This window comes from Vicugna pacos, chromosome 26, assembly GCF_048564905.1.
Source record: "Vicugna pacos chromosome 26, VicPac4, whole genome shotgun sequence".
NCBI lineage: Eukaryota > Metazoa > Chordata > Mammalia > Artiodactyla > Camelidae > Vicugna > Vicugna pacos.
Window position 1 is genome coordinate 5,212,492 of NC_133012.1, and position 14,733 is coordinate 5,227,224.

General features: G+C 36.5%; 1 protein-coding gene across 1 annotated transcript in view; it reads right to left on the minus strand.

Moving 5' to 3' along the window:
- Positions 1-14,733, minus strand: part of ADAM9 (ADAM metallopeptidase domain 9) — a 69,146-nt gene that overhangs the window by 2,838 nt on the left and 51,575 nt on the right. Inside the window, exons 17-21 of the mRNA XM_072950205.1 lie at positions 10,961-11,041; positions 10,608-10,713; positions 7,416-7,554; positions 5,864-5,951; positions 615-682 (exon numbers count right to left, since the gene is read on the minus strand). Coding sequence (XP_072806306.1) covers positions 615-682; positions 5,864-5,951; positions 7,416-7,554; positions 10,608-10,713; positions 10,961-11,041 — 482 coding nt within the window. The remainder of the gene's footprint in view (positions 1-614; positions 683-5,863; positions 5,952-7,415; positions 7,555-10,607; positions 10,714-10,960; positions 11,042-14,733) is intronic.

A 14,733-nucleotide genomic window follows, 5' to 3' on the forward strand; every position in this document is an offset into this window, starting at 1 on the left:
CTGTAAGAAGTAAGTTGAGGCTCTGGTTCACCCTTACACATGGGGTTCTAACACAAAGCCTGGGATATTCGCCAGGGTACCACCTCCTTGGCAGGGCTCCTCAGCTTCCTAACCTCTCATGCTCAGAACAGGCAGATACAATTGAGGATAGAAAAATGGTCCCAAAAACTGAGATCATCTCTGGACTGTCTTCCTCTCCTGAACCATAGCCCCATAATCCCTCATCTCTTTGGTAGTTTTCTGACGCCTTCACACACATATTTTCTTACATCGTCTAGCTTTTCTGGCTGTTCCTAACAGAAAGGCTGGACCAGCCTGTCTGATTTCCCATTGCTGGTTATTTTAAAGGTCCTTGCTCTGAATCTTACAGACACCAAAGGCTACAACAGCTGTTGATTGCTTGTTTGGGCCTCTTTAAAATTTCATGTTGACACTGCATTAACATGACAAAACCTAGATAAAAGTTCTTACAAGCTTTTCTGCAAGTTGTGCTCTATCTAAACTACTGGCAATAAACACCTGGTCCTAAATTAAATTAAAATACAGGGGAGCTATTTAGACATTAACCCTGGGTTCTATTCTGGTCAAATAATCTAAACAAATTCACTTCAGACCTTGATGGGAATGGCTGAGGCTGCTTGGCTGCATAAGTTGGTACTGGAAATCTGTTTGCAGATACAGGCTAAAAAGGAAAAAAAAAAAAAAGTTACTACAATGCATTCATAAATACATTTTCTGTAAGTTTATTTTCCATATAAAAGTAATTCCTATTTTTTTAAAAAACCAATGAATGGACAACTTATAATGCTGACATTTTAAAATATTTTGCTTAGTCAATGTATCTTTGGCACTGAATGCAGAATACTTAATTCTTTTAAGACTATATTTTTTCAATTCAGTAATAATGAATAATAATCTTGGCCCTGATCAACTACATTATTAAAAGGAAACACATTTCCCATGTCCAGATATTTTATTTAATAAAATTTTCCAAAAATGTATTGCCAATCTTATACAGTACTTAACTGGTACTATAAATACCACTAATTTACAACCCTTGACTTAAGAATTCATGTTTTTCCTTGTCAAGGCAGTTGAAATAAAATTTTACAATAAAGTGAGACTCTGTTAACAACCACAAGTAAGAAAGTCAAAGTAAATATTTTCGAAATACTACATTACTTGAGGAAAAGTTAGGGACGATCAGATGGAATTAATAATCACTGCTGACGTGATCTGGACCACAATGTTCTCCACTATATACTGTTATTTCCTCAAGCTCTCTGAGTGGCAGAATACGCAGAGTCAGAAAACATTCTCTGGGTCCTGCTATGGAAAAGGTGCTCGAGCACCTGCTGTTTTTTCACCCCACAGAGTGATTTACTTGTTCTGTGAAAATGGAGAAAGGATGCAAAAAAACAAAACAAAGCAAAACAAAATATCCCTTGCCACCAAGCCATAGGAACAGCACTTTAAAGGGATAAACTCCACTTCCTGAAATTTAAATGACATATACTTTTACATATATGGAAAGACCTATGTACAAGGAAGCCTGATGCTGCATTTTCTGTGGTAACAAGATTTGAAATAACCTGTTTTTAAATTTATGGTCAATCTATAAGATGGAGTGGTACGCAGTTATGGAAAACAATGGGGTACATACTCATTACTCACAAACAGCAGACTAAAATGTTCCAAGCAGAGAGAATCTAAAGTTAAAACAAGTTCATACTGTACAGCACAGGGAACTATATTCAATATCTTGTAGTAACTTATGGTGAAAAAGAATATGAAAATGAATGTATGTATGTTCATGTATGACTGAAATATTACACTGTACACCAGAAATAGACACAACATTGTGAACTGACTATACTTCAATAAAAATATAAACAAAAAATTTTAAAAATTAAAAATAAAGAAAGAAAAATAAAATAAAATGCTTGTTAAAATATTAAATAGAAATTTTTAAATCCTTGGATGAGTTACGAGGCGGTAAGAAAGATATTCAAGACCAAAAACAGTAAGAAAGCACAGAAGAGTCCAAGTCGCAGCATTTGTCCTGTGAATATCTTCCCATCCTTGGTGGGCTACATTACGCATTTTCAGGTAACACAGACCTAGAAGACAATACCTGGGGCCTGAGTTGGGTGGAATGCTGAATATAAGACCTTATATAAAGCCTAGACCCTGAAGAGCAATATTCTCCCTGGGTTGATTACACAAACACCTGTTTCAAAGAACAGTGGGGACACTGCTAAGTAGGCCTTGGTACTGATCTATACAATAACTATATGATATAACAACTGCACTCTTAGGTATAGACCCAAAAAATTGAAAATAGGTACTCAAAACAAGTATAGGTTCATGGCAACATTATACACATTAGGCAAAAGATGGAAACAACCCAAATGTTCATCAACAGATGAATGAACAAACAAGATGTTATATATACATACAAAAGAAGTTCTCATACATGCTACTACAAGGGATGAACCTTGAAGACACTGTGCTATAGGAAATAAGTCAGACACAAAAGAACAAATATTGTATAATTCCACTTGTATGAGGTACCCAGAATAGGCAAATTCATAGAGATAGAAAATAGAAAAAGACCCCACTAGCCAAAGCAATCTTGAGAAAAAAGAACAAAATAGAAAGCATCACACTTTCTGATTTCAAACTATATGTAAGGCTATAGTAATCAAAACAGTATGGTTCTGGCATAAAAACAGACACATAGACTAGAGAGCCCAGAAATAAACCCATGCGTATATGGTTAATCCATTTACGACAAAGCCAATAACACACAATGGGGAAAGGACAGTCTCTTCAATAAATGGTGGTGGGAAAACTGGACAGCCACATGCAAGAGAATGAAACTGAACCACTATCTTACACCACACACAAAGAGTAACTCAAAATGCATTAAGATGATTTTCTGAATGGGACACCAAAAGCAAAGATAAAAAAAGCAACCATAAACAAGTGGCAGGACATCAAACTAAAAAGCTTCTGCACAGCAAAGGGAACCATCAGCAAAATGGAAAGGCAACCTACTGAATGGGAGAAAATACCTGCAACGCATATGTTCCATAAGGGGTTAATGTCCGAAATCGATGAAGAACTCATAAACGTCAATAATAACAACAAAAACAGCCAAAAAATGGATAGAAAATCTGAATAGACATTTTCCCAAATGGCCAACAGGTCATGAAAAGGTGCTCAACATTACTAATCACCAAGGAATTGTCATCAAAACATAATGCAATTTCACCTCACACCTGTCAGAATGGCTATTATCTGAAAAGACAAGAAATAACAAGTGTTGGAGAGGATGTGGAGTAAAGGGAACCTTTGTGCACTGTTGGAGGAATGTAAATTGGTGCAGCCACTATGAAAAACAGTACGGCGGTTCCTCAAAAAAGTAAAAGTAGAATATGATCTGGGAATTCTACTTCTGGGTATTTATCCAAATTAAAAACACTAACTTGTAAAAACATCTGCACCCCCGGGTTCACTGCAGCATTATTTATAATACCCAATACATGGAAGCAGCCTAAGTGTCCATCTGTGGCATATGTATATATAAGAATATAATTCAACCACTGAAAAAAAAGGAAACCTTGTCATTTGCAACAATACAGATGGACTTGAGGACATGAAGCTAAGTGAAAGAAGTAAGACAGAGAAAGACAAATACTATAGGATCTCACATGTGGAACCTCAAAACAAACAAACAAACAAACAAACAAGTACCAGACTCAGAGAACAGACTGGAGATTGCTAGAGGCAGGAGAGGGAATGGGTGAAAACAGGTGAAGGTGGTCGAAAGGTACTAATTCCCAGTTATAAAAGAAATAAGTCACAGGGATGTAATGTACAGCATGGGGCTATACTTAGTAATACTGCATTGCATATTTGAAAGATGCTAAGAGAGTAAATCTTAAAAGTTCTTGTCAGAAGAAAAAAATTTGTAACTACGTGTAATGATGACTGTTAACTAGACTTACCGTAGTGCTCATTTCATACTATATGTAAATATTGAATCATGTTATATACTTGAAACTTACATAACGTTATATCTCAATTGTATTTTAATTTTTTTAAAAAGTAGAACAGTGGTTTCTTGGTAGGGGAGAATAAGGAGTTATTGTTTCATGGGTACAGAGTTTCTGTTTAAGGTAACGAAAAAGTTTTAGAAATAGATAGCAGTGATGATTGCATAACATTGTGAATGTAATTAATGCCACTGAACTGTAAATTTTAAAGTGGTCAGGATGGCAACTTTTAGGGCATATACTTTTTACCACAATAAAAAAAAGAAAAAATATGTCAAAGACAAAAAAGAACATATACGCAATTTCCCACTTGTATGTGTACGGACTGTGTGATCATTCTGTACATGTAGTGATGTGGAAACATCTCCAAGATATATGGTTAAGGGGGAAAAGGGCATAACAATTTTTGTTTCTTTTTTTATAAAGGAAAAAAGGAGAACAGGGAGATTCCATATGTATCCTTCCATATTAGAAGGATATTTAATCACTGTACTTCCACATAATTGGGAAGACTTTAAACGTCTGACAATAGCATGTGTTGGCAAAGATGTAGTTTGACAGGAATGCTCATACATCACTAATAACACCATCACCCAATGGTGTGACCTTTTTGGAAAACAATTTAGCATTTTCTAACAAATATTAACATATCTTTCAACCCAGCAATTAAATTCCTTACATGACTCTAAATCAGAGCTCTCTAACAGAATTTTCTGCAATGATGGAAACATTCTATGTCTGTGGTGTCCGATACCATAGTTAGCGGCCACGTGTGATTTACTGAGCATTTAAAATGTCAGTGAGGAGAGGGGATGGTATAGGTCAGCAGTAAAGTGCCTGCTTAGCATGCATGAGGTCCTGGGTTCAATCCCCAGTACCTCCAGTAAAAAATAAATAAATAAACCTAAAATTAAACCTATTTACCTCCCCTCTAAAAATTAAAAATTTGAATTAAAAAAACATCAATAAGGAATGGAATTCTTAATTTTATTTAATATAAAATAAAATTTAAACAGCCACATATGGAGAGTTACTACTGTCCTCGTGTGTAGTCCTAGAACTCACACAAGTGCATTTAGAAACATATAGAATGTTCATCTCAGCTTTGTTCATAGTAATGAAAATTGGAATCTGGTCACAGAAAAATGGATTTTTTAATTGTGTCGTATTTATGTAACATAATATCAACAGTGAAGATGAACACATGGAAGCCACGTATATTGACAGGGACAAATCACAAAGTAATGTTAAAAGAAAAAGCAGGTTGCAGGTATTTGTGTAAAAAAGCAAACAAAACATTATACAAAGTTTAAAAGCAGATAAAGTAGTATTAGACATTTCTTAGCGATATATGCATGTGAGGAAAAGTGTATCATCAACCCAATACAACCTAATACACTAAGAGGAACAGTGATGCTGGTCCCATGGCTGAGACAATCAGGCCGATTATTCCAGAAGCTCAGCACCAGTTCATTGGTCACATGCTCTGGGAGAGCTAGATATGGAAAACAGAAAGACAGCGGACACAGGGAAAAATAATGACAGCATAAATCCCATGTCATTTCCCAATCTGGGTTTCAAGGCAAGACATTCTCAATGTCTAGATGGTTTCTTCCATCTCCTCTGAGCCAGGGACTCTATTGGCATTCCTTTAACTAATCCAGAGACCACCTATAGACCATAATCCTAAATTCTTCAGAAATTTTCTATGTTTATTTCTATCTTACGTAACAATTTTTTGAAACTTTAAGAACTTGATACCATAATATAGTAAAGAAAAAGAATTTTTCATTTAAACTTACAACTTCTCTGGGAGCCGTCGCTGAGGGAACATGTCCAGGAGCATTCCCTGGCTGTCTAGAAACTTTTGGTTGATTTTTGCCATCCGATCTGAAAGGCACAATTACATTTGAGTTAATTAACACTAAAACATTTCTCCATGATGTATCACACAGACCTTGCAGTTTCCCAAACACAGCATAATGACGTTGGTAGTGGCGGTGATGATGATCATGATGACAGCTAAAAATTTTATGGCATTTTTAACAGCTTTCACACAGTTTTAATCCTTACAGTACTAGACAGTTTTATTAACCCCATTTTACAATTAAACTGAAATTCTAAGAAACTGTGAAATCTGGTCAATTGAGTGGGTGTTTCTAAACTTTTCTCCTTGAGTCTTCCTGAAATCAGAGAGGAGGAAAGGCAGATTCTTAGGCATGAAGAACTCACTCTGAATATTAGGAAGACCAGGAGGAGCAAACGAGCTGGCTGGAAAGATGTCGGCTAAGTTGTAAACATGCCGGGGTGGCAGTAAATCAACTAGGTAGGGATGTTTGGGAGAAAGCTATCATTCTGGAACTGAAATTTCAGAGATGTGGATGGGGGAATTACTACATGGATTGGTGGATCTGAAGTGTGATAGAAAGTTGAGAGAAGGAAAGGGTAGAAAGATAAACCTGTTATAGAATACATTAAAAAAAAAAAATAAAGCTAACATCCGGATACTCTAGGAAAATATTATGTACTAATTGAGAAATACAGCAATGAAGTAAAGGTGAGCAATCAAGGCAAGATATGTACATTTTGAAATCATAATCAAAATTAGTTATTAAGTAATTACATTGTGCTATGGGTTTTATCTGCTAATATTTCCTCATTTAATTCTTACATCAACCCTAAGAAGTAGGTAATATTATTATTCCCATTTTAGAGAAATTAATCCAAGGCTCAGAGACTTTTATTTACTGTTCCAGTTCATAATTCTAGCAAATGACAAATGCAATCTGAACTTAGATCTGACTACAAGGGCCACAGTAATATATGCTATGTTCCAACACCAACATTATTACAAGTGGCCATTGAGAGACAGTTGTACAAGAGTCCAAAACTGACTAGAAATGTCAAGTGTCTGAATTACAACAACCCTTTCTTTCATCAAAGCTTATTTCTTAAAAGCTGATGACTCACAAAATCTGTTTTCAAAACAGACTTAAAAACATTTTTTCTATGAGAACTGATACTCTGAAATAGACATGGAAGGAAAATTTTTAACGAAGCCCAAATCAGAAGTTGTAGCCCCAAATTCTACTTACCCCCTATCAGGAATCAGGAATCAAAGCCAAGCAAAACAAAGCCTAGCGATCTTTTTCAGGAGCAAACATGCTGGTCACCATAACCCCTTCCCCACACCATTAAAAGAGATGACTGAGTTACCACTACCCTTTAACTCTTGCTAACCATATCAAAAGACTAGAGAGACAACACAGAATTTTTAAACCAGCCTCTATGATATGCCTATCATCATAAATAATTACTTTAAACTACTTAATATGAATTTAAAAATCTAAGTACTCATATGTTTGTGATCTCTTCTTTCTGAAGGTCCTCAATAGCTGATCCCTCTTAATGAAGACAAAAATACCGATTGCAATTAGAGGAACAATTCCAAGGAAGAATATCAGAAGTCCGTTCCTCAAGGCAGCATTCTTTTCTAGAGAGAAGGAGTTTACATGAATGATCATTAAACTGGAAGTTAACATATATTAACTAAAACATACTAGGTGATGACACATTCCACATTTTCACAAAGTCTCACCAATATAAATTGAAATACATTCAGAAGTCTTGTTCAACATCTCAGCCCTACCCACTTCATTTGTGCCTTCCCAAAGATAACCACTTTTATTAATTTCTTGTATAATCTTACAGTATTTCTTCATGTGAATATAAGCAAGAACAAAATGTTTTACCATTAACCCTTTTTTCACGCTAAACGTAGCTCAGCATAAATGCTATTCAGCATATTATTTTTTTACTTATCTATACTATATATCATCCCAAACCATATGTAGAGGCCACCTCATTTTCTGTACAGCAATACAAAACTTCATTGTAAGAATGTCTCATCATTTATTTAATCAGTAGATACCCTACTAATACTTTTATCTTTCCAACCTTTGCAATTACAAAAAAAAATCTTAATAAAGAAACTTGTGCATATGTCATATCATATGGGTGCAGGTATACATACAGAATAATTTCCCAAAAGTATAATTGCTATATCAGAGGTTAAACGCATTCATCATTTTGTTAAGGCATTGTCAGCTGGTCTACTACAGTAGTGGTCACACGTTAGCATGCCTGCCAGCAATATACAAGAATTCCTCACAGCCTCACCCACAGAGTCAAATGTCTACATTTTCTCTAACCTGGCAGGTGAAAAATTATATCTTATGTGATTTTTACTTGTGTTTCTCTTTTTATACCATGATTTGAACAACTTTTCATGTTTAAGGAAACCCTGTATTTCTTTTTCTTCTCAGTCCTTTGACTATTTTTCTACTGGTCTACTGGGTTTTTGTCTTCTCAGTTGCTAAAAACTCTTTATATATTAGAGAGAATATTTTTTCTGTGATATGACTTGGAAATACTTCCCGCATTTTGTCATTTGTCTTATAGTGCAATGCTTTTCTCCATGCATAAGTTTATTATTCTGAGGTAGCTGAATTTATCAATCTTATTTTTTACAGCTTCTGGATTTATAACTTCTTAAAATGCATTAATTAACATTAATTTTGTCTGTTTTATGTTCTTCTGTGCAAGAATATTGTAAATATGAACATGAGTGGTAAACTGTGAAATTAGCCTCATAATTATAAACCTGTCAAAGTACCTAAACTTTCTGTTAAAAGTTATATGAAACTATATGAAACAACATTCAACCCAATTAAAAATAAAAATATGAGAAATTAAAGCAAGGTTGATATATCATTTCATACTTCCTAATAAGTAAACAAAATTTAAATTAAAGCATCCAACGCTAGCAAAGTTATGTTGAAATTGGTACCTTCATGCTGTCAGTGGCATTACACAGGTTCATCTGGAATTTTTATTGAGAACCATAAAAAAGACTATACCCGTCAGTCTAATTAATAATCTCATCAGTGGCAACTTATCTCTCAATTGGAAAAAATGCAGTAAGTACTGAGATGTGCACTACGATATTCCCAGTGTGTATCAAAAACTCAGAAACAACCTGAATGTCAAATAATCAGAAAACAGCTAAGTCAAGTAATGGCACATCCACTCAACGGGATGACACACAGCCGCTAAATCCCATAGTTTTGACTCCCACTTCTCGCTAAGATGGAGTAACAGGGGCCAGATTTACCCTCCCAGCTTTAACAATCAAAAAACCAAACAAAATACATGAAGCGATGGTTTTCAAGACACTGGACATGAGGTGATGAAGAACAGTGATCCCTGAGAGACAGAAAACAAATAAGGTGAGCATTAAACTGTCCCAGGATGCTGCTAGAGAAAGTTCTAGAAAGTGTTAGATTGTGAGGAGAGTTGAGGAACCCAAGCAAAACCCCGTGGTCTCCCTGAGTTGAGGAATGGAGCTGGTTGTCTGAGGAAGCCAAGGCAGCTCAAGTTCACTGGGCAAAGGACCAGGAGGGAGGGAGCCGCACAGACAGGACTTGAAAGCTCTGCTGAGGGCCCCCAGCAAACCTTCAGGTGAGGACGGATCACTGTACGCAGGTAAGGAAACCACCTGAAGCCAGAGAAACACCTGAAAGGATTAGTGGGAGCAAACCCCACAATGCACACAGGACCGGGAAGAGTGCCCCGTCCTACCACATCCAGGGGAAAACGCCACAGTTAACAACAGTGAGTAGGATGAACAGAAGGGGTCTGCCTCAGTTACAGGGCAAAATCAGCCCTCAGCTAAATGCAGAGCTTAAAAGCAAGATTCAAAAGGACCAAACTAAGTCCAAGTAAGTTAAGCTGACTAAAACAAAGCTCATCAATAGAAATCCAAAAATATCTAGTATCCAACAGGCAAAATTCACAATTTCTGGCATCTAGTAAAAAAATTATGAGGCATGTAAAGAAGCAGGAAAAAATGACTCAAAATCAATCAGAGCAGAAAAATCAATCAAAACTAAGAAATGATGCCGATGATAGAATTAATAGACAAGGACATTAGAAGTTATTATAACTGTACTCCACATGTTTAAGAAGCTAAAGACTGAACATGCCGTGAAGAGACGTGAAAGATACAAAGAAAAAAGAGAGGGGAGGGATGGAGGGAGGGAGGAAGGAAGGAAGAAATAAAAATTTCAACATCTAAGATGAAAAATACACTGGATGAAATTATTAATGGCAGATCTGACAGCACAAAAGAGTGAAATGACAACAACAGCACAAAAGCTGGGAGGAGTGAAAAGGAAGGATATTGACATGATACAATATTACATGAAGGGAGATTTTGATAGAAAATATCAATATGGTAGATTTAAACCCAAACATATCAATAATCAAATTAAATATAATTGTCCAAAACAACTCAATTAAAAGGCAGAGATGGGCAGAGCAGTTAAAAAAAAAGACCCACCTATATGCTGCCTACAAGAAACCCACTTTAAATATAAAGACACAAATAGATTAACTGATGTGGGAAGTAAGGCAGAGGTTTAAGGATGCCCAATTTCTGACACGGGCCACTGGGAGATCTCAGTAATTTTCCTCTATTTTACTTGCCATTATATGCAGGTCCACTGTCCACACTTCCTCCATATCCTGGAGTCTCACAGTTGGGGGGAGCCCACTCATCATCACAGTGACAATTCTTATTGCTATTACATACCTTCAAAATAATCAAAATACCACTTTTGTTAATTATGAATGTTGCTGTAAATCATGAGCTCAAGAATGGAAACCAAGAGAAAAGGATAAATTCATGCAAAACCAGACACTCTTTTTAAGGATGAAAAATTTATCAGACATCTAAATTCCCCAATATCTAAAAATCTAAAAATCTTAAGAAATCTCACTGAGCAGTCTCATTATTCAGCACTAATTTTGTGAACAAATCAAAAGAGAGTATTACCTACCCCATGTCCATGACACTTTCCCTGAATATCACAGTCATAATTCAGAACTGAAGCATTTACACACTGGAAATTTCTACAGATCTGGGGAAAAAAAAGTAATGAGTAAAGAAAGACTGAACACATTGATAAACTAGCCAGAAAAAAAGACCTAGGTGTAGATTATCTCATTGGTGAATTTTTCCAAATGTTTAAGGAATAGTTAATTCCCATATTATATATTTGAAAAGGTAGAAAAATAAGTGAAATTAACTAAGTGACATAGAACTAATAATCAAAAAGGACAAAGATGACACAAAGGCTAAAAACAAAAGATAAAACCAAAATCTATCCTTCCATACAAATATAGACGTGAAACTCCAAAGTAAAACAATCACAAGTGGATTTTTTTCAAGTCAGATAGAAAGGTTCCCACTACTACTGAAAAGGATCAATGATAGGAAATCTATTACTGTAATACCTCACAAAAATTGTCATTATTAAAACAGATAATCAAAATAGCATTTGATAAAATTTGGAACTCCTTTTTATTTTTAAAAATTCTTTCCAAAATAAGAATAAAAGGTACTTTGTTGATAAGACAAAATTTATCTTTCAATATCATGACTAATTATGAAACTAAATTCATTAAAATCCACAGACACTCTTTTTAAGAAACAAAATTGGAATGATTCCATGATATTTTAAATTTTTTATGGCAAAATAAACAATGAACTGTAAAAAAAAATATTTACAACAGACATAACTGACTGCCAGTTAATAATCTTTATATATGAGGAGCCTGTTAAAATAATAACAAAAAGATAATTCAACAGAAAAACAGAAAGATATGAATACGGACTTAACAGAGTAAGTGAATATGAGTATGAATATGGCCTGTAAGATTTATGCTGAGAAATCCACTGATAGTCTCGTGCAGTCTCCTTTGTAATTTGCAAGCTTCTTATTTCTTATTGCTTTTAAGATTCTCTGTTTTTCTTTAATTTTTTGGCAGATTTATTATAACGTGTCATGGAGAGAATCTCTAAGTAGATTTTGTTTGCTGACCCATTTGCTTCGTGAACCTGGATATGAAATTTCCTCCTCAGCTTTGGGAAGTTCTCAGCCATTATTTCATTAAATAAGCTTCCTGCCCTCTTCCCCCTAGTCTCCTCTGGAACTCAATAATTCACAAATTGTTTCTTTTGACATTATGCTATCACATCAGGTTTCTTCACTCTTTTTCATTCTTTTGCTCTTCTTTTCCTCTGAATGGATAATCTCAAAGTTCCTGTCTTCCAACTCAGAGATTCTTTCTTCCATTTCATCCATTCTGAGGTTGATGTTCTGCAATATACATTTTTTTTTTCATTTCATTTACTGTACTTTTCAGCTCCAGAATTTGTCTGGTTCTTTTTTTATGATTTTTATCTCTTTAGTAAACTTTTCATTTTGTTCGTGAATTGTTTTCCTGATCTCATTAAATTGTCCTTCTGTGTTTTCTTCTAACTCATCGAGCATCCTGAAAACAGCTATTTGAGTTCTTTACTGGTACATCTCAGATCATATGTCTTTGGGATCAGTGACTGGAAAATTATTGTGATCCTTTGGTGGTGTCATGTTTCCTTGATTGTTTATATTCCTTGAAGTTCTATACTGCTGTCACCTCCTCCAGTCATTACAAACTACCTTTATTAGAGAAATACCTTCCCTTCAATCGTGCTAGGATCCTAAGGCCTTTTCAGACTACTAGGAAATGCCTGTTCCATCCTTCTTGCTCCCTCTTAGGGCAGAATTCTTAATCTTATTGATCTTATTGCCTTCTCTCAATCCTGCAGCACACCAAGCCAAGTGCTGATAACCTTTCCCAAAAGTGATGCTGAAGCTCAAATCTGCAGTCTCTGTCTGGCCATTAGATTCTGGCTGGCTTTCTGCACATGTTCAGTAGCTGTATGCAGAAGCTCAGTCTTGCACCACTGTTGGGAGGGCACATAGAATGCTGGCCACAGGGTGAGGGGTGTCCGGGTGAGGCAAGCGGAGAGCTGGGGATGCTTGTGGGTCACTTGGTGAGGGGTCTGCAGGTGAGGGGTCTGCACTCGTGGCTGGGCTTCTTGATGGAGTCCACCTCACGGTAGGATCTGCATTCCTTTTACATCCTCTGAGAAGCCTATATGCCACTCTCCCAGCTTCCTCTCATCCCCTAGTCATGCCGCTCACAAGTCAGTACTCTGGGTACAGAATGGGCCCCTGACAGCTGCGGAAGCCAGTTACTCACATACCCGCTCTCATTTCCCCCTCACAGGAGAGATCACAAGCTGAAAATATCCTGGTCCTAAGCTGTGCTGCCTGGGTGAGGGGGGTTGAGGGTAAAGTCAAGCCATTATCCTTACCCTCTCCTGTGCCTCCAATCTCATAACTTTTTGCTCTGATATTGTGCTGGAACTTCTCCACTGGAAACCTGGGCTTCCACAAGGACTCTCTCACCATGGGTGACAGACTAAGATGGTATTTTCCATGGGCTTCCAGCCTGCAGCCCAGAAGGGCTAGAGCCAGGCACAGTCCACTGCAGGGTCCACACCCAGAACTGAGGTCTGTGTGCCTATTTACCTGACTCATGAAGGGCAAGGCCCTCCCAGGTCCCTTATATTTGATGCTGGATCCCACAGTTCCCCGAAAGGTACTTCTTTGGATGCCAAGTTGTTATTGTTAGAGGGAGCTCTTATTCATCATGTTGTTGATGTTACTCAAAAGCCGGGGAGTGTTATTTTAATGGAAGTTCCCCGACAAGGAAACAGTGAAGCAGGGAATAAGTATCCCTTGAAGACAATTAAGGTAACACCCAGCTGATGTCAAAGCTAAGTACTAAAAGTGTGCTTTCTTTCTTATACAGCTTTTGTTTTTACTACCGCTATCACTGGCCTTTCTTCTTACACATTTGGCCTTTGTCATATCAATATTCAACCTCCCCACAAAAGAAAAAAAAAAAAAACCTCTCTCATGTCCTTTCCCTCTTTCAAGTTCCCTCTTTCTCCAGAAACCTCCCTGCAGATCCCCTTGTTCCAATATAAACAGATGACTCTCCTGGCCTGGCCTAGTACACAGCTGCTATCTTACAATTTCTCTTTGACATTCTTTTGGGTCCTAGATTGTAATTCTTTCTCTTTTTGGTTTACTTCCTCATTTGCTTGAACATTACATTAAATGATTTCCTAAAAATGGGTAAAGAAAAGGTAAATTTTCTGAAAAGAAAGTTTGAAAAGATGAACTGTCTGAAATGTCTTTATTGTACCCCCTCACTTGATGGCTACTTTGGCTGTGTACCTCATTCTAGGCTGAGAATCTTTCATCACCCTAATGCACACAGCTGCAGCACTACAGCCCCTCTCCTGGACATCCTGAAAGAACAGCAGTGAAGGGAAATCCTCCCAATGGACAGAACTGAGCAGTGCACCAAGTTGTTCTCTTGGAAGTTTGCTTGGAAGGAGAAAAGGCCATATGTGCTTTCTACACCAAGTCATGGTCTGTGGCCAATAGTTTGGCAGGATTGTCAGGACTTGGAAGAAGCATGATTGGAAAACTGGTGAGAAGGAAATTTGTAGTAGTATACGAACAGAGTTATATGAATGGGCAAACAAGAAAAAAAAAGATATATTTGACTTTCAGTCAAAATCAATTGCAAGAAACAAAGTCACTACATACTGATAAAGAAATCAAATTATCAAGACGATATGACAATTTTAAGTAGATACACTTCCGACATTGGCACACCTAAATATTTAATGCAAGTAATAACAGAA